The sequence below is a fragment of the Electrophorus electricus genome, chromosome 4, assembly GCF_041902795.1.
Source record: "Electrophorus electricus isolate QZ-2024a chromosome 4, ASM4190279v1, whole genome shotgun sequence".
Lineage (NCBI taxonomy): Eukaryota > Metazoa > Chordata > Actinopteri > Gymnotiformes > Gymnotidae > Electrophorus > Electrophorus electricus.
The window spans coordinates 5,964,350-5,985,020 of record NC_137500.1 but is presented as its reverse complement, the minus strand read 5'-3'; the positions used below and the strand labels follow the sequence as shown (position 1 = coordinate 5,985,020).

The 20,671-nt window shown below is 41.4% G+C and overlaps 2 protein-coding genes across 3 annotated transcripts; both read right to left on the bottom strand.

The window, feature by feature from the left end:
* Positions 1-154: 154 nt before the first annotated feature.
* gcnt3 (glucosaminyl (N-acetyl) transferase 3, mucin type) lies at positions 155-3,444 on the bottom strand. Its single transcript, XM_027003221.3, has one exon. It carries the CDS (start codon positions 2,268-2,270, stop codon positions 972-974), a length of 1,299 nt encoding a protein of 432 aa, XP_026859022.2. The 5' UTR covers positions 2,271-3,444; the 3' UTR covers positions 155-971.
* A 93-nt stretch (positions 3,445-3,537) lies between these two features.
* Positions 3,538-20,475, bottom strand: LOC113573174 (proprotein convertase subtilisin/kexin type 5). 2 transcript variants are annotated; one of them, XM_027003284.3, is made up of 16 exons: positions 19,566-20,032; positions 16,936-17,139; positions 16,592-16,660; positions 16,351-16,393; positions 14,369-14,514; positions 13,095-13,289; positions 12,616-12,702; positions 12,295-12,493; positions 11,673-11,896; positions 11,320-11,562; positions 10,125-10,370; positions 8,996-9,194; positions 7,167-7,372; positions 5,275-5,375; positions 4,677-4,848; positions 3,538-4,327 (listed from the first exon to the last, which is right to left on the bottom strand). In XM_027003284.3, exons 1-16 carry the CDS (start codon positions 19,768-19,770, stop codon positions 3,927-3,929), a joined length of 2,940 nt encoding a protein of 979 aa, XP_026859085.2. In that variant the 5' UTR covers positions 19,771-20,032; the 3' UTR covers positions 3,538-3,926. The 2 variants fall into 2 exon arrangements, with proteins under 2 accessions (XP_026859085.2, XP_081568109.1); XM_081711983.1 differs by lacking the exon at positions 3,538-4,327 and having other exon boundaries at positions 4,760-4,899; positions 19,566-20,475.
* Positions 20,476-20,671: the final 196 nt, after the last annotated feature.

Sequence of the window (20,671 nt, the reverse complement as noted above, 5' to 3'; positions counted from 1 at the left end):
CATTGCATAGCATTGAACCGTTGAAAAATGCTGTGGCGTAATCTGAAATTGACCAATTGAGCAAGACATCCAAAAATCATCCATGAACTCTTCATACATTAACATGACTTGATCGTTAAAACTATTTGCTCGGATATCGAAAATGTCAGGTCTGTTGTTTATTAAATGTCACTTTTAAAAGGTCACTTTTCAGGTAGGTTATTATGCAGAAATCCAAGTAATGCCAAAGCCCTCAAACATTTTCTTGCAATTGTATTGACAACGTTAAAACTCAAGAGGTTTTATTTTTTTAAATATTTATTTTATGCAAAATAAATCATTTTTATTCAAATAACATTTTTCCAACTAATAAACTCATAAAACTGATTCTTTCTTGAGGTCTTTCTGTCTTAATAGCTTTGTATTTTCAGAAAATCATGAGTTAGTGAACCATGGTTTTTTTGATGAGATGAATGCTGTAATATGGAGTGCAAAACTGAAAATAAGTAGATAAGTAAATAAAATGGTTTCAGATTTAATTAACTGGTTCCTGCACTGTTGACACACCACGTAATTAAATCTAATCAAATTTTGCATGAGATCATAAAGAGCATGTTATTTTTCAGTTTTCAGTTCAAACATCTCATTACAGTAACAGGAATCAATAAATGTAAGAATACATTTATAATAACTTTATAATAACTTTTTCTCTTCAGTTTATTCTATTGATCTACGGAATTCAAATATGATGGGCTTAGCTTTTTAAAACATATTAATAATAAACATATTAATATAATAACATATTAATAAAATAACATGTAGTCATAAGACCATTATAAATGTGAGCCAATGTTCAAGACGATACTCTACCAACTATCATTTTCAAGATAAGTGAACCTAGACAGTAAAAAGGTTTAAATATTCTACTAATAAATAAAATAAAATAACAGTCAAATGTACAATGTGGCTAAAATAGAAAGATCTATAAAATATTATTTCTGTATAGTTTGCTTATCAATCAACAACAGTGACTGACCATGAATAGCTTTGTACCTTAAAAATGCCTCAATGCATTTTATAGCGACATCATCAATCTCTGGGTCAAACTTGTTAGCCAGGAGATGTTTCTGCATCACAATCCACTTCAGATCTCCAGCTCCGTAAACACATACTGCGTGCCTGTGTGAGCCGGTGCAGGGTGGATATGGGGCCCCTTGATTTATGTCCCCTTCATGATAGCTCCACTTCACTAGCCTTGCGATGGCTATCATGTCTGATTCATCAAACTTTATGTTTGGCAGTTTAGATCCAGGCACCGAGGGCATCCTATTCAGCGTAGCCCACAGGTGCTCATCTGGACTATAGGTGTCTTGTTCCCATTTCATGAAGTCCCTAATCTCCTTACTCTTGAATATATGCTCCACGAATGCCCGTGTAACAACAAAGTAAGCATTCCCGGAGAACATGGGGGTTCTGATTGGTGGAGGGGTCTTCTTAACATCTGTCTGAATCACAGTGTCTGTGATGTTATGGTGATACTCCCAGCGTTGCTTTTTGTATGGGTTTGTGGCCTCTGACTCCATACTGTTTTTCCCATTCAGCTGCTTCAGAGACTGGACAATCTCCGCGTTGGTTTTGATGGGGAAATCCATACCACAAGTGTTAAGCAAGTACCTCCACTGGACAGTAGATTTGAGTAGGTCCTGCATACAGTTGATGTCAGCTTGAACTCGAGACCAAGAAGCATAGACTATGTTCTCCAACTTACTGGCCACAAACACATTGGGCAAACAAGACACAATAGCCTTGACAGCTTCTGTAAAGATTTTAGGTGCCTTCTGGTCTACATGAACGCAGTACACATTCTGAGGAGTATAAATAGCTCGCAGGAGCCTCTCAAACATTTCAATCTTCTCGTGGATCACCATTGAATAAGCAATTGGGAAATCTTTCTCCTCCTTGCTGAGATGAACCGTGAAAAAACCCCGGTCTCTGATGTAAGCTTGACAGTCTGCAGTTGCATTTAGGTAGAAGGACTCTGATAAAAGAGATGTTCTCTTCCTGGAAGCGAGGAGTTTGCTGAAATGTTTCTGGTCTACTCCATCCATGTCTCCTTGGATGATAGCTGAACAAGCTTGCAATTCTCCAGCATCCTGCTTTATGAACATGTTCGCCATGTCAACCTGCCTTTTCTGAACGGAGCCTTTTCTTGGAGTAAACACAAGGTAAATGACTGATAAAAAAACACAAATTAAAGAGATATTTTTTAGATTTTGTCTCTTAAAAGCCATTTTGTAGTTGCTTGCCACTTCTTCTTGTCAAGGTTCAGTAGTTAGGGCAAGGTAATGAGTAAGGACCAGCCTGCAGTGTGATGTTGCACTTTAAATTGTAGCTATACAGGGAAGTTGAGAAATAACTGATCCACACAGAAGGGACAGACCATATGAACTTGTGTAGCTGATATGTGCACAGAGGGGTGTGGTTTTGACACATAGGTTGTCTTTGTCTTTACAGGATATACCATTCTACTCATTCAGCAAACAGCAAACATTATCAGTGAACATGAAAACAATCTTGAAAAAACAATTACATTTACATGAAGCCTTTCATAGAGAAAAGCACATGATTTATTGATATTCAGTGTTTAAAATTATTAATTGTAATCCATATTTGATGGTCAGGATTTATGAAATAAGTTTTCTATAATACAGTATGTCATTATGCTTTAGTTTGTGTTTCAATATGTACATGTGAGGGCAATTTGCAGAAGCATGGAAGCAGTGTTAGACTAAATACTGGGATGGTGCGCTATATGTGATAGGTCAAGCTGTTCAAAGTGAAGGCTGTTTCCCATCATGTTTCATCATTCTGTAAATATATATATATATATATATATATATATATGTGTGTCTGTGTTGTTTTCTGGATTTGTTGAAAATGTATCTTCATCTATGGCTTTGTTCATTGTGTGCAAAGTCAGTTTATAAGGGTCTGAATATTTGCATATTCATAACCCCTGGTGACTATTCTAACACAAGCAATTTGAATCTTCTGTTACATGGCTAAGCAAAACAATACCACATATCTGACAATCTTATCTATTCTAAACACTGATGATGTAAAAGTGGAACATGGCAAGGTGAATTCTGTCTAAAAGGGTAGTTTCATAGAAAAGTGAATCTGTGATATCCAAGATAACTCCGCTCATTACTTTTTAACATTTACAGCATTTGGTAGATTTTCTTATCCAATGCAACTCCCAGAAGTGCTTTGGTATACCTACACAGACTTAAGGATTAGCACTGTTCAGTTTTCTCTAAACTTGAATCTTTCCAAGGAAATCTATTTTAAATTCTGTTATTTTCTTACAAATTTAGAAGGCCACATGATTAATCACTGTATAGCACTGCCTAATTTTTCAACACATTTGTTTTTACAAAATGTAACCTGACATTCGATCAACTTGAGTTATTTACTTTTCCAGGAAAGACATAACTGTCAAATGCAAGCAAGCAATCATTGGCAGTTACAGCATTCTAGACTGAGCAGTCTACAGAATTTGTTCAGTCATATTCAAAGCATTTATTAATCATTACAGCCATCTCAGGTAACTTACTGAAAACACTTATTTACAACAGGCAGTCCAATTAATATTAAGTTCTATGAGTTTGCTTTCATTCTAAAAAAATAAAATTAAATTTAAAAAGCTAAAAATATTCTCACACGTAAAAATAGGTATTGTGCCACAGGTGCTCCATATTGTAAATACCTTACAATGACATTATCTGAAAGGCCATTTTCGCAGGACGTTTACTTATTAAAACAAGAGGTTTTCAATGCACACGCAAACTATAAAGACGGAACATTTGACTGATTCATTAACTTGCAAGAGAGTCAGGTCCAGTCCTCAGTGTTCTGACAGTGCTTGTGCAGAAAGACTGCTCGAGCTAGGCTCTGTTGAGGTATGTATTCTCATTCACTTCCTCCTCTTCCTCAGTGTCAGGCTCATGAATGAAGCCGTAGCGGCGGTAGACGGATCCGTCCCGGCTGGTGTACACCACGTCGGCCTCGTCACCGCTGTCCTCCGGCTCAGGCACGCCGTGGGGCATGGGCCTCGGGTCGGGCCCGCCTCCCGCGGTGCCGCTTAGCCTTTCGTAGCTGTGCCTCCAGCACAGCCGCTTCCGAGCACGTGCCTGCACCAGAGCGAAGACAGCCAGGGCCAGCGCGGCAGCCAGGGCCAGCGCGGCAGCCAGGCCTGCAGAGGTGTGGTGGAAGGCCTGGGACCTCCGCCTCAACTCATCATCCTCAGTCTGCCAATCTTCTGGGACAGGAGCCTCTAAACACAGACCTGTGACAAAAGCATTTTACCAGTAAGGTAAAATTTCAGTTTAGTTTTTTTTCACTCATATAATGCTAATCATAATTTTCCACTTGAGCAATCAATTGTATGTATAAATTATGGTAACCCATAATAAGCAGTATAAAACTGTGTATATGATCATTCAAAAGACTGGAAACTTGTTTTTTTTAGTATTACAATTGTGGACACTTTATTGAGTAAAACTGCTTGTCAGCATACCAATTTCCTCCAAACCCAAAACACATGTAGCAGTTTGGTGTGTAAAGGATGCAGACATGGCCAGGAGGCTGAGTGGCTGGTAGACCTAACAGAGCGCCTTTACTGCATCAGAGCAGACCTGAAGTCGAGTCGCACAGACAGCAGTTCCTGGACCCTTCCCCCGCCCGGCAGCAGGCCACACAGCGGCTGGATGAAGCGTGCAGGCCGAAACCCACGTGACAGGTCAGGCAGCTCTCTGCTCCAGCACCTGAACAGTGTCTGCAGGACTCGTCGCAGGGCTCACAAGCCTCCTAATACACACCAGTCAGAGACATCCACCAGATGGGCTGAAGTGAGCAAACCTGAAGTGTTTTGATAAGAGTTCTGTTTGCTAGTTGCATGTAAAAATGTTTTACTAAATCAGTTGGTGGATTACGCAAATTACAGGCAATATAATTGAGGATTTGCATTCTTTCTGGATACTGGCAACATGCTCTTTATGCTACAGCTTTCAAATATTATGTTGCAAAGTAGTAGTCTTTGTTGCTCATTTATATGTTTGTAAAACATTATGATGAGTAGTGTCACTGTTGTATATTCATTATTTGTATATACACTATTGTATATCACATTATTTTCCATTATCTTTATGGAGCAGCTATAAACGGGACCTATGCCAAAATGACGCTGTAAGGAGGAGCAACTTCCCTGCAAACACACGCAGTTGCCGTACTTACATTCTGAGAGAAGAAGCAGCTTTCTTCACAGCGAGGGTAACATACGCCATCCTGCAGGATACTGCCCCAGTCACATGTCACACAACCCTGTGGTGTGTTATCTGTAAACACAGACACACACAAACTATGCATGTTAATGGTGTACAAAGGGAACGCAGGTGTCCGAAGTTTTGTGTAAGTGCACCATGTATGAGGACAGAAATGGTACAGCTTTGCCAAATAAAACAGATCAATCCCAATAAAGAGTAAGATCATCAGTGTTTTATTGCCCATAATAAATGACTGCATGACTGCATTCTGACAGATAATCTTGGAGTTCTCTTCCTAAAATGCAAAATATGGCAAGGTATTAGAAGAGAATATAGCCAGGCAAGCTCACAATAATACTGACATTTCACTCCTAAACCTTCATCAGGTATTGAGGCCTCCATGTAAAATGTTTCCAGTTCTTGGCAGTTTGACCGGCAAAGTTCCAAAACCTCCAAGGTGCCACATTGTATTCTTCCACATATTAGGCATTATATTATATATTATGTATATATACTGTATTACAGGTAATGTATGGTAAATTAAGGCAGTACAGTTTTATATGTATTTCATTCACACTCTTTAGACAGAATGCTTTACATAGACAAGAATAAGAGTATAATGTAACAAAAAGATCAATAAATTAAATTTTAACCCCCCCTTTCAAAAACAAACAAACAAACAAACAAAAAAAAAACTAAAAAAAAAGTGCAGTGCTTAGCCTGACAAAAGTTCAAGAGAAGAGAATTGTTTTGAAGTTAAATTTAAAGATTAAAGATAAATTTAAAAATCAGCACACTAAGACATTTTCCAAGAGTTGTGGGTAGCATAAGAGTTAAATACATCCTTATTATATTTAATTCTAATTCTACACAGTACTAGCTCATGAGGGCCTTTTGATCTCAGAGGCCTAAAGGTTTTGCATGCTTCAAGCATATCAGAAAAATACTTTGGTCTTAAGCTAACTAAACACATTGAAGTGGGTTCTGCAGCTAAATGAAAGCCACCGTAAAGGATTTGAGAACTGGGATTAATATGCTCATTTCTCTTGGGCTTCGTAAACATTCAGGCAGTGGTATTCTGAATTAGTTGTATAGACCTTAATGGTAGAACTATCCAGTAAGCTAGAAATGAAAGCATGGATAAGTTTGTTTAGGTCGAAGGTCTTAAACTCTGGACCTGATCACTGGAAATTAAGTTGGAATTTAAGTCACAGAACTCAAGCATTCCAATCACAGCCCCATGTCCAGATAATACAGACTGATCTTCCCTTTACCTAGAAGTCAAGTGTGATGAAATTTCATGAACTGATCAATAAACTGGCAGAGAATAAATTTACGAGCAGAAATTGGATTCGAGATCTTGTCTAGAACTTTTAGCCATATTTGAACATATGAATTATGATTATTTGGCTTCTAGAGCTGAATCTATTACAACTCATGCATTTCCAACTTTTCTTGTGGTCTATAAAACTTTGAGTCTATAATAGTTTAGTGCAAAGGGATTCAGGATGTAACAGCTGTCAGGGACTTTGGGAAGATACTTGTCTAAACCATCACTTATGCCAAAGCATCAAAAACAGTCAGTTTTATTGAAATGATCAAGACGGATATCAACAGTTTGTTGTTATAACAGATGCTTCTAAAGTGTAAAGAGTAAAGTGTACCTTTTAGTACAGCAGAACTGGTATTCAAATCATGCAAAACCAAATATTACCTGCTTGCCCTCATATGCATCCTCATATGCAGGCTTGTGAGTGATGAATATTTTTGAATGTATCTGTAAACAGCAGCATCCTTTTCGTAAATAAGTATTATTCTCAGCGATAATGACACTGGGGTTATTAGGATGCGGGTGAGCTGTACCTGTGCAGGTCTTGCAGCTGGTGTGGCACTGTCGGCAGTCGGGGCCGCTCTGGTAGAAGCGCTGGGGACAGGTCTCCACGCACAGCCTGGTACCATGCAGCTCCAGCAAAGGAGGCACACACAGTCTGCATGCGTCAGGGCCCGGCCCTGAGCACAGCTCACACGAACGGTCACACTTCTCACACCTCCCCCCTGTACTGTAGTACCTGATGAAGAGCACGTCAGGGGTATTAGCCAAGATATACATTTGATATATTTTTACGAATATGTTTCTGCTACGTGACATCTTGAAAAAGAAGCTTCTGGTTTTGAGAACATGAGAGCAAATGGTGAAAGAGAAGGAACAGTTGTGTCAGACATCAGCCAAAAGAGTGACTCTTTACTGCTCACTTCAAACAAGGAAAAGGTATTCCAGTACAGAGAACGTGTTTAAAAATGAGTAGATAGGTTTCACCATTGAGCTATGCAGTCAGCGTCAATGTTTAACCAGAGGTAATGTTAACCAGCCTGAAGAACAGGGAAATCACAACTGCTTTTTATTCTTTATCCAGATGCAGCTTTTTCACCCTGACCAAATACCAAAGTCTTTAACCCATGCTGCAAATTCGAAACTGATAAATGTTTGTATCCATTTTTCAAATACAAATCCATTCATAGAGTACTGATGCTGCTTTAAAGCACAACCGTAGCACATCCCCTGAAGATGACCCAATAAGACTGTAGGTAAGGCCCCACACTACTACAGGGAATGTATGAAAGTTTCTGTAAAATGTATCCTGTGATGTACAGGTATAGAATAGGTGTATCTACCTAATAGTGCCCACTAAAACTATGACTAAAAATTGTGGTTTTCACTCACACAAGTGCATTTAATTATAGCCTTTGTTGCTTTGACTAAAAATTATTCAATGGCATGACTAAAATTCAACTAAGACTAAACTTCAGCTTTATGGTCTATATAACAAAAATAGCAAATTAAGATACAACCTACTGGCTAATGTAGTAGAAGAAGGCCGAGTTACCAAAAAATCATTGTAGTGTTAATGTGGCCACAACTACATTGTTCATAGTGAGTCACTTCAGCGTATATGGGTATATATACACATAATCTTCTCCACCCTTCAACAGAAATATTTCTTCCTCATGTAATGGAAGAGAGAGGGCTTTGTCAGCTGCTCAGTGACAAACCAATATTTGTCCTGCCTTTCTGTTACAAATGCGTCTTATCTAACAGAAGTCTTATCTAAAACATGCTCTTTATAACTCAGTTTGACTGCTAAGATATCACCTTACTACACAACCTACTGAAACAATATTGACACATAATAGCATCCACTCATTTGGATATTTAACAATTTAACAATATTTAACAATGGCATTCCCTCAAAGGAAATCTAAAAGAACAACTGGTGTGCATCAACGACTGTTTGCCATGGACTTTGAACAGGGGTTTACTCACAAGATAAAAAAGCAACAGGATCATAAAGGTCTAAAGAAGGTGGAGATATTAGTGCCTTTAATGGCATAGAGTCTTTACACCCAAAACGTCTACACTTTGGTGTTGCAATTTCCTGTGTAACTACAGAACTGTTTTGAGTAATGGTGCTTAGATCTACACTGACAAGGAACAATTTGTCCATCTACTGTCATGCAAATTTTTTCAACTTTTATTTTTGCGAAATTCATTGAATTAACTTTTAATGAGGTGCTTAAAAAATCAGTTGCAGACCAATAGACCAACAAAACTTGAATCCATTATAAAACTTGAGCTCTGGTTGTTTCCCAGTGTTGTGTGAACTTGGTGACAGTGTGTCCAGTGCAGGTTTTACCCTGTGGGGCAGTGGGTAACACAGAGATGAGAGAGTAGGTGCAAGTGGCCCGGTGCACAGCTTAGGCAGTCTTTGGGAGAAGCCCCAGAGCATGTGGCACACACGTGATCACAGGGCATACAGAAACCCAGCTCAACCCCATCAGCTTCCTCATGGGCACTGTAGGTCCCAGGTGGACAATCTGTCACACATGAGTCATCTGCAAGACACACGCACACACACACGCGAGCACACACAAAGCATGGAGAAACGTTAGATCCAAGCGGAGATACATTGATCTCATTATCATGTAGTTCCTTCCAATAGGTTATGACTAGCAATGCTATTCTTCCCCCTTATACTGAACACTACCCATGCCCAATTATTAGTTTCATGTCCTCATCTATTTTTCTATTAGCCTACTACTCAGCAAAGCAGTTTACAAAAACACTCACTGAATGAGACAAAAATGGTAGCATTCGCAATTTCAATATCAAAGTTAATACTAGACATAAATTTGAAATTGGTCTGAAGAGTGTCATTTGCAATTAGCTGCTTTAACGAACTTGTTCTTAAAATTGAACTTTACAAAAGAGGGTTTATTCTGTGTTTGCAATACAGTATAAAAAGCATCTTACAATAACAAATTATGCATTTCTCTTTTTGAGAATCCTGTCATCTCTACTGCAGTCTTAATTTTATGAACCCTGTCCTTCTTTAAATCGACCCCTCCGCTGATGGCTCTATAAAGAGTGAAAATATGCATCTCATTAGTGTGAAATAAAATGATAGTAATAAAGAACACTGTAAATTGGGTTTGAAAATAAAATCTGCCTCCTAGCAGTTACCTTAATCCCCAGAGGAAACTTGCTCATCTTAGGACCCAAAATTTGACAAAAATGTCTTCCTAACAACTTATCATCATGTACAAAACTCAAATTAAATATAATACCTAACTGAAAGGTTGGTACCTTAAAATGTTGAACTTGCACTGGTGTTTGTTCATAGCATTTAACTGACGTTCCAAAGAGAAAAGGGGTGAGTCAATGAGTGAAATCTTCAAACCACTTCCAGGTATTACAGTAAAACTGAAAGGAAGCCTTTAACCCAGGGCATGTAGTATAACTGAGAGAAGTCAGTGGGTTCTTACTGTGGAGGTATCGGGGCAGGGCACACATCTGACAGTCTCCGGGCCCCGGGCCTTCACACGACTGGCAGTAGCGATGGCATGCCTGGCATGTGAACTGGTTGTCGTGGAGGAAGGTTCTGGGTGGGCAGTTGGAGTCCCCAGTAACCCCACACATCATGGTGTTTGGGTCTTGAGCCAGGCCCTTGCCACACTGCAAGCACTGGGTGGGCTCGGGGCCCACACACCGAGCACATGTCTGGTGACATTCTGGAGCAAAAGAAGAAATGGTACAAAGTGGGAAAGGCCTACAGCGGGAGCCTGCTGCACATGCAGATCAGACTGTTTAATAAGGGCTTGGCTAGAACATACCTCACCTGACAACAAAGCAAATACATTCTTGAGGAAGAGCTCGTTCTGAACAATCTCATTTGTCCCCTACATCCTTATGTCAAGATGAACTTTTAAGATAACAGACTTAATGACCTTTCAGCTAATTTTATCAGTATATGGGATCTGTATATATAGTTAGGGCTGTACGTTCAAAGGCCAAATGTCCCTCATTTGTTAACCATGTGTTTGAACTGACTTCATGAGCATAAAACCAACAAAAAACATTATTACAAACCTTTCACTATGAGCTCATGTTATCTGCCTCAGGAGAAAAAAGCCAAGTGACATTCACTCTTTAGGTAAGGGGAGTCGAGACACTGCAGTACAGGTTATCGTAAGAATTAAAATATTCAATAATATACAAAGTCAATAATTAAGTAATATATATTATAATTCTGTGCTTATTTGGTTAATTAAATAATTAACCAAATACAGGGGCAAACTGTGACTTGTATAAAATGCGTTCGATTCATATAGCCAAGAGCGTGCGGGGAAGCATGGCGACTGGCATTTACTGCCGATCATTTCCGACATCCAAAAGTGACAGGAGTAGTAAAGGTTCCCTCACTCAAGCCGCTGTATTTAATCAATCACGAAAACGCAGTAAAATGCCTTTTAAAACCAGATTTCCCCTCCTCTTACTCTTGCTGCCACAAACGATCGCGTGAAGTGAGAAGTCTCTCCCACAAGGTGATCTGTGCGCTCTAACCCCACTGCTCGGCTCTGTCACACTCGAACGTGTGCTCCATCTGTGAACCGAGGAGTGAAAGAGAAGGCCCCACTGCACGGCCTGGAGCGTGTAACCAGGAGCACGCCGGGGCCTCACCCTGGCATTCCGCGCTGGAGGTTTGGTAGTAGGTCCCGGCAGGGCACTCCTCCGAGCAGGTGCCCTCGTACAGCTTCGGGGTGAGGGTGGAGCAGCTCTCGCAGTCATCCGGGAGGGGCCCGGAGCATGTGCTGCATGACGAATGGCAGTGCACGCACACACCCTGGTCCAGGTCTTCAAAGAAACCCTCTGGACAGCTGGCTCTACACTCCCCGTTCAAAAGCAGGTAGAGGAAACTGCATCCTGTAATAGAACAGAAGCCAACCTGACGTCAGCCTGCAGGTTGACTAAATGTCGGCAGTTTGAGGGGTTAGAGATTTCCGTACAATTGTGTTCGTGCCCTGCTCACGCACTAGAACATGTGCTGTTGTCTCTGCAGACATCACAGTGGGGGCCGCAGCGGCGGCAGGCGCCATCCTGGGAAGGGTAGCTCCGCGCGGAGCAGTTGTGCACGCACAGCTTGTTCTCCAGGAACAGACCCTCTCTACATGCAAGGCACTGTGTCCTCCGCCCATCACAGGTCAAACAAAGGTCATCACAAGGATCACACGTGCCACCTTCCGTCTCAAAATAACCACTGAAATTGCACAAACACACAAACATGCGTGCACAAACACAAAATGTGTCCTGAACCTGCTTTATGTGTTTATGATTCAACACATGCTTATATCCTAGAACCTAGAACCCTAGTAAATCTAATCATTAGTGCTGCTCCTCCAAACATTAACAGACAGACAAACACAAAGGTAGCAGCAATATTACCTGACCAGTTTCCACTGACGCAAACTGACTGCTAATAAATAATGTCCACTAAATCCTATCTTAAACCCTTAAAGGAATTCAACCCAAAATGCTAACATTACTAAAAGTAACTAAACAGTAGTAGAGGGCTGTTACATAAATGAGATTATGATAAATGGCCAACGCAAGCTTTATTTATTTTGGATTGGGGGGGTGGGGCGGTTAATTACTTACTCAGGGCACTCGGACCAGCACCTGCCCTGGAAGAGGAAGAGCTGGTAGGTGTCGGCTGTACAAGTGACACACTGCTCTGCACTCTCACAGGCCTGACAGTTAGCAGAGCACCTCTCACACTGCTGACTGGAGCTGTTAGCATAGAAGCCTAAAGGACAGTGCGGCACACACACAGACTCCTGCTGCTCCAGTAGGTACCCTGCATCGAGGTGGGACGGACGGGAAGGGTGAGAGACAGAGATAGCGGAAGGATGGCTGTTGATGAGATGTGACAGCATTTATCATATTTACGCGCAGAAAGTACACCTGTCTGTACCTTACCAGAAGCACAGCTGTAACAGTTCTGTGCCTTTGGACCATAACATGTCCTGCAGGAAGTGTCGCAATAATGGCAGTCACGAGTCACACCTTCAAAGAGAAAAAACAGTACACATTGTCTCTTTAGGATTGCCTTAATGTCTGTTTTTATTGTAGATATAATGCAGTATCAAGAAGTATCCAGCAGAGGTCAGGCACAGTATAAACAAAGATGCAACCGTCTGCTCAGTTTAACAATATTACGATCAAAATTGCTGAATAAATATCACTAGTTAAGCAGACACTGTGACTAGACGACGCTTTTGAGTGTTTGACAGTACACCTGAAACAATTTTTCACATGAAGGAGTGCATAATCATATGTATTTAAAAAAAACTTTTTAGGCACCTGACATTTACATTACATTTCAGATCTCCTGTCATATATCTGCCCAAGAGCTACAGGTCAAAGTTCAGGGCCATAGGGGTCATTTCCACACTCACTATCAAAGTACTGGCCCTCAGGGCAGTTGATGACGGGGCACTTCCCATAAACGGGCCGGTACCAGCCACTGCACCTGTCGCAGTCTCTCACCCCTGGGCCATGGCAGGTTAAGCAGGAGGCATGACAGGGCTGACAGCGGCCCCCTCTGGTGTCCCTGAACGTGTCCTGGGGACACACTTTCACACAGGCCCCATCTGAAAGCCGAAGGACAAAACATGGAGATTTCAAATTTATGTTCAAATATATCACTTTTTAAAAACTAATACAACAGAGGTACCTTAAAATTAGAATCAGTATTCTGTAAAGTTAATATTTTTTTTCATTAACGAGGACAAAACAAGCAAAGCTGCAACTCAGAAGTGTTATAGGTACAGCTGGCAACAGGCTCAGTCAGTCAAAGTGAAGAGAATTTCCTTGTGAATGTTCGGCTACTGAATCTGCATGTTCCCCGGCTGAGTGACCTCGACTTGCTGGGCTCCTCCAACTGCCTCTCTTCTTCACTCTGTTCATCTCTCAGTGCCTTTCCCTACTGATTCTCTCTCTCTCTCCCTCTCTCCCCCCCCCTCTCTCCCTCTCTCCCTCTCCCCCCCTCTCTCTCTCTCTCCCTCTCCCCCCCCTCTCTCTCTCTCTCCCTCTCCCCCCCCCCCTCTCTCTCTCTCTCTCTCTCTCTCTCTCTCTCTCCCCCCCCCCTCTCTCTCTCTCTCTCTCTCCCCCCCCCCCTCTCTCTCTCTCTCTCTCTCTCTCTCTCACCCTTCCCTCCCTTCCTGTCAGGCTGGCCAGGCGTGAAATAATCAACCAACTCAACCAAATGAGACAGAATGAAAAGGAGATCGAGAACAGCTACTATAATAAACACAATGACTCCATTATATTATTTTATGTGTCATTTCATCTCATGATAATGTGTGCCTCACTCTACAAAATACAGTCTAACGCATGAATGAACCATTTTATATACTCCTCAAAAAAAGAAAACATCTGTCAGTCTTTCAGTCCCGACGTATCCCTCTAGATTTTGCATTTAGTTTATTTGCATGATATCAAATAAGCTAAATGCAAAATCCATGGCCATGGATTTCCAACTCAGATGAGAGGAGACACGAGTGGCCCCAACGCACTGGCATTCAGTTTTCTGTGGCACTCACACACTTCATCGGTTTATCCACAGTCGGCACTACACTTGGGAAAAACCAGCAGCACAGAAAAGCTGAGATCATGCGTGGGTAAGGTTCAGTGGGCAGAGTTGGGGAGCGAAGACTGGTAGTGTACGCACTGTGGAGGAAGTGAGACGGTTGGCAGGCCAGGCAGAGCGTCTCACTCCAGCAGTCCAGGCAGGGCTCTGGGCAGCTGAGACACAGACCCCTGCTCCGCTCCTCATAGCACCTCTGGGGACAGTGTCGACGACACTGGTGCTTGTAGCTGCACACCAACAGAGGACAAAGAGGCTTTGAAATGCCACAGCCATCGTTTGGCATGGAGCACTGTTTAAATAGCAAACACGGGGATGAATATATCCTTTTGGACGTCAGATAGCCTGTGCACAGATTTATGTCAACCTGTCACACTGTAGTCTTGTTCATTCATTTAGTTCAAGCTCCAAAGTACATTTGGGTTGAGGTGCCTGCTACGAACACTGGCCTTAATAAATCACCAATCAATTTGCAGACCCCCCCCCCCCAAGACCACTTCAGGACTGAAATCTTCTGTATGCACATGCTGTCTGTGTTTTCAGGTCAAAAGGTCCACTCCGGCTCACATGCTCCTCTTCCAGGCTGAGTGGCAGAGAGAGACTACTGGGCACGCTAAGGCAGGCAGCCTGCTGAACTGGGTGAGCAGTAACCAGAGAAGGTCCTCCACCCCCATCTCAGAGAGTAGAGCACCAGCTCAAAGCTCCAGCACACCTGTCGCTCTCTCCTGAGCTCCATTCATCCATCAAACCTTCAGAGTTGGATCATGAATTACATTTTCAAGCTGATTTACTCTTCAGCTCAAACAGTTTCAGCTAATCCTCTGGACCTTTTTGGTAGAGTCTGTACTAATTTATTCAGATGTGTTAGGCAGAAAATAATGTATTTGTTGACTGCTAAAACAATGGAACCTGTCAGTCAGTGCAGTTCATCAGTCTGGATATTGTGTTGCAAAATAGGTTACAGGTCACCAAGTCCATGTACGACAGGTAGCAGACTGTGAGGATTGCATTACAGTGAAGTCACATACAAGTTACAGACTGCTTCATATTTAGGCTAGAGGAGATAGGAGGGACACACTGATGTAATGTCTACCCTTCTCATCTTAATTAAAGACAGGGCCATGTTAGCACCGCAGTCCTGGTTGGCACCTCCTGCTGTGTTACCATGGTGCTGGAATTAGTTGAGAAAGACCAGCCAGGAGTACCCCAACACATTCATCATTACTGATCTAGAGCAGGGCTCTCTGCGAATGAACACACACACACACACACACACACACACACACACACACACACACACACACACACACACACACACACACACACAGAGTCCTGAATTCACCAGACACCAGACTGGAAGGAATCCCTCAGTGGAAGCACTCATATGCTCATACGGCTCAGGAAGAAGGTGCATCAGCATTTGTAGCTTATTTATCAATCAGTGCTAAGATGAATCAACAATTACGGTTACACACCTTTGCTACATAATTAAAGACAATCAACTGAAACAATAAATTAACTGTTTTTAGTCATTTGAGTGTGACAGTGGACAAAGCCTCCACAGCAACAGAGCAAGCACAATAAAAGCATGTGGAATGTGCTGCCTCTGTAGTTCCCTTCACATTCATTACTGAAGCTACCAACCCCACAGAAAGAAAGAAAGAAAGAAAGAAAGAAAGAAAGAAAGAAAGAAAGAAAGAAAGAAAGAAAGAAAAAGAAAAAGGGAGAGAGAGAGAGAGATCCACTCACTACCTCAAAGGCAGGTAAAATTTTACACTGAGGTGGTGAGTGGATCTCAGGTAACCAGGCATGACATTATGCCGAGGGAAACCCGATGCACAAGACAGCAAGAGGTCTTAACAACAGTGAAAAGGCACACAATCGGATGACTGTTCTCCTCACACTGCCTGCAGGACCCAGCCTGTGTGTAGCATCCATGGTTAAGAGTAAACTACATAAACACCAAATCAACTATACATTCAGCTACCCTTCATGTCTTGGGTGAATATGTGATTTGTTGCCAAGTTCACATAGCAAAATTAAGCAAAAGCAATAAGTAAACTCACAGAAAGTAGCCATCAGTGCAGCTGTTACAGAACTCGGGGTCATCTGGTGTGAGAAACAGAGCAATCACTCACAAGCGAACAATCCAAAAAAAAGCCAAGCATTAGGTCACATCAGAGGTGCTCACAGAGCAAAAGAAAAAATTAGTCCCAACGCTCTCTTAGAGTAGCATCACTACAGTAGGCTATCACTACCATCTGGATATAGCTAACGTTGCACAAGTGTATCGACTGGAATACTCACCAGCAGAGCAGGACTTGCAGCCAGCTTCACAGTCTATGCACTCTCCTGAGTCTGGATCCCGGACCTGACCTGCAACAGTAGGAACAGAACGGCTGATGGAGTAAACTAATCCCCATTATAAACAACGGATCCCTTTCATTAGTACACAAAGCACTAAACCATTAAATTGCCTTTTTTAAAAAATAATCAATCAGCAAGCAGAAATGGAAGTCAAACACAAAATACCTCCATCGGTGATATGCTCAACAGCTGTCAGCATCCATGTTCATTGCTAACACAGCCGGTGCCGCATACTACTTTGTGCAAACATGCGTCACCCACAGACCTGTTCCTTCTACACTTACCCACACCGCATGGCACTGCTAGGCAGAGCCCACTCTGTAGCTTATATCCTTCCCTGCACTTGGCACAGATGTGGCCATCAGCGCAGATCTCACAGTTGGCTGCACAGGGCAGGCAGGTATACTGCTCTCGATCTGAGTAGAACTCCCGTGGGCAGTGAGCTCGGCAGTGGCCCTGGTACAGGAAACGCTCCCTTCCATCCTCGTCTGTAAATGCCAACGTTGCAGGATTAATGTTTCAATGTATCCACTGCTCAGACTCACCCCTTCTGATCTGAGGAAGGTTTTGCAGATATTCAGCTAGATCAGCACAGAATGGCATTGGTAAAGGAGTGTCAAAGGGCAGCTTCTTCCCACAGCTAGGTACTGTTTTCACTGTCTTATTGTTGGACATGTGTCTCCCTCTTCATAATGAATAATAAATAAATACGGCAGAAAATCAAGTGCAACAATAGGTCAGAAAGGTCAGGAGTTGTAAGCACAACTATAGCCAAATGTGAGGGAGCTCATAGAATGAGTACCAGTTGATTATACACACACACACACAGGTAAACTGTGAATTCCCAAACAATAAACAGGCCTTACAAAGAAATCCTTCAAATTAGTGCACAGCAACACTAATAAAGAGAAGTGATCCCTAAATGCCCAATGTCATCTGTTTGTGTCACTCATGACATCTTCCTCTAAATAGCAACAGCAGGTTGCTCTGACTGACATGCCTTGCCAGGTCTGGAAGGAGGTAAACAAGGGCAATCAAGAGCGAATGCGAGTGAATGTCGGTGGTGACATGGTGTTTTATGGCATGCATGACGGACGTATGGCTACCTGCGGAAAACACATTCTAAGGCAGCTAAGAAAGCCTTGGAATTCCATTCCGTTATTCTGAATGAGAAGGGAGACAAGGGTTAGAAGATTCTGGAACTTTCTGGGGCAAAGAATAGGAGGAAGAGTTATTGCTCAGGCCAAGGTGATCATGCATGAGCATATGATCATATATGGTTCATGCATACAACTTTGACCTGTTGGAGTTTTTCTGGCTAAGTTTACTGGCAAGCTAGAGCTCTCTCAAGCCAGTACTTGGACCTGCATGATCACACTGTACTGTTTGGTCTGTGACTATATGGCATTTATTTATTTATTTTTATTTATATGCCTTAAAAACTTAAGCTACTATTTTAAGTTATCTCCATTATAATGACAATTATACATTTTTAAAATCAGTTGCTGTCAAATGAGCAAGACACAAGAGTGTCTAATGGTCTGCAGCAGGCTCTAAAGAGTCTCATGCTATGAGAATTCTCTCTTAAATAGCCAAACTGCAGTGCAAGTCACCAAAATATGCATTAAGAGTAACTGATCTTTTTTTAATGTTGGAAGTACTATCATAAACTGTCTTAGCAGAATTAAAAACAATTGACAGTAATGCGCATAGGCCACTTTTGGTTTATTTTACCACATCTTACAGCTCCAGCATGCATCTTACAGACATTCATCACCATCCTACAGAAAATATAACTTAAAATCAAAGTTTTCATACAGCACCATATATATTAAATGCACATTTAGTGTTTTGGTATGTGGATCTTTGGGGTTTGAGACCTCATAAAAGATGAACAGGTAAAGCAAAGGTGGCAGCATGTTCAGTAAGCTGCATCACATACTGTAGTATGTGAGGGATGAACAGACTGTAGTATCAGACACCTCGGGGCCATTTCGGACTGTTACAACAGTCTTCTGTTCGGTATTAACTGGTTTCTTTATGTCGGGGAGGAAGGAACGTGCCTCTTTCTACTGCTGCAACAATGTACTTAAAACAGTACATTTCTACAGGGAAGCTCACAATATATGAGACCAAATCACCAGAGTAATCCTACGCATTCATAACTATAGGTCTGATTAAAGGTCACAGAAATAAATACTACAACCTCATAACTCTGAACAGTCTGAACCATTCTCACATTGGTTGTTATTAAACAAAGAGTCTTTTAAGGTATGGCTCCTTTTGTCACCATCTATTGAGAATGGGATGGGCCTTTTGAGCCATCTCTAGTTCATTGTTTCATTCCAGCAGCTTCGTGGAAAAGGTACTTTTGTGCACATACACAATAGCGATTCCCTCTACTCAATGAATCCTCCAAATCCCCTCCCCCATCAAAAAAAACAACCACCCACTGAGGGATGAATTTACCAAACCTTTCACAACAATAAAGCTGATTTAATTTCATCAGATACATTTAATAATCTTACAAATGATTCTGTTTTAGTTTTTTTTTTGATAGGTCCGGAAAAACCCGTAAGATTCGAGGCTGTGTTGTAAGACTGCACAGGCTACTTCAGTGATGCACAGCTAACCAAAGGCTGTTTGCAAAATGCTACTAGTGAGAAGTTACTCAGATAGGATTATTCGTTTGTTTATTTGTTGTGTGAGGAAATGTCATAACAACGTTGTTTGAATTGGCAACTCACAAGTTAAAAAGAACAAGTCGATAGGAAAGTTACCCATTTCTCGTAAAAGTGAACTTCGGTGTATACGCACAGACTACATACACAACCACTCGCTTCTGCGAAAATACGCTTGAGTGCGACATTTCCACCTGTGAGATGTAGGTGAGCTCCGGGCTCGTGTCGCTTACCTAAACCACACGCGGTGCACTCGAACAACTCATGGCCTTCGCACTCGCTGCAGGTGGGATGGCACACAACGCACTGGTCTTTTAACGCGAACTGTCCGCCGGGACACGACAGGGACGATGGTTTCGCTCGGACGCAACAAAGACAACACGCAAAAATAAGCGCCGCTAGTCCTGCCTTCATCTTTTGCAGTACTTGAAAACGCATTTGTGGGGCAAAGAAAATCCCTCTAAGATGCGCCTGGATAAACTAGGGCAGTGCGGTGCAGCATGCCAATAACAATGCTCCGTCCTCATAACAAAACTTGCTCGGGAAATTAGATGGAAGGGGATTGGTCAACACGATTGTGGACCACCTATTTCGGTGTTCTATTTAAAAGAACTCACAAGGGGATTCTTTTAAATGCGCTTTGCAGTTTATAACCTATAAAGCATCTGTAAAATCGAAAGGTTTTTGTACTACTCAATAACATAAATGTAGTTCTGTGCTGCTCAAAAACACACTCGAGATTAACGTAACTGCATAGCTGAGATTAAGTTCCCTATAAAACACCAAACTAAAATGTTTCACCTTTCATCGGTTAGGCCTATAGGCAACCTGGGTCTACCTCTCTCCTACATAATTGGCTACTTTTTGTAATTATGAGTTACTTATGAATAATAAATCACCGACAAAAATCAGAATTTATGTCAACATATATTTGAATATATTTGAATGCTGAATATATTGACTTCATATCCTAATATATCTTTGAATATATTGTGTTTATATCTCATAATTATGTTGTTTTGCTAGGGTTACACTGCATGGCTTTATTCCCAATGATATCTCGATACTCCAAATAATCGGTAGATCAATATAATGGTCTCAGGTTTCGTGTAATGGATATATCTAAAAGACCATGTAGTTTGAAGACACAGAACCTTGGACGTTAAGTGACTGTGATTTCTTTCTTTGTTTTTTAATTTTTTATTTTATTTTAAGCTATATCATACGTATGTTCTGTTTAATTTAAATCTTTAAAGCTTGAAATAAACTTAATATTAACTCACAGTTATAATTACAATTGTATATATATATTAACTTTACTCTTAAAGATTTAAATAAC

Excerpts from the sequence above, each read along its gene's own strand:
- gcnt3 (XM_027003221.3), bottom strand. The coding sequence starts at position 2,270 with ATGGCTTTTAAGAGACAAAATCTAAAAAATATCTCTTTAATTTGTGTT.
- LOC113573174 (XM_027003284.3), bottom strand. The coding sequence starts at position 19,770 with ATGCGTTTTCAAGTACTGCAAAAGATGAAGGCAGGACTAGCGGCGCTT. Across the intron at positions 11,897-12,294 it reads TGCTGGTCCGAGTGCCCTGA|TGGTTATTTTGAGACGGAAG; the intron begins GTAAGTAATTAA and ends GTGCAATTTCAG. Across the intron at positions 5,376-7,166 it reads CAGCTGCAAGACCTGCACAG|ATAACACACCACAGGGTTGT; the intron begins GTACAGCTCACC and ends CTGTGTTTACAG.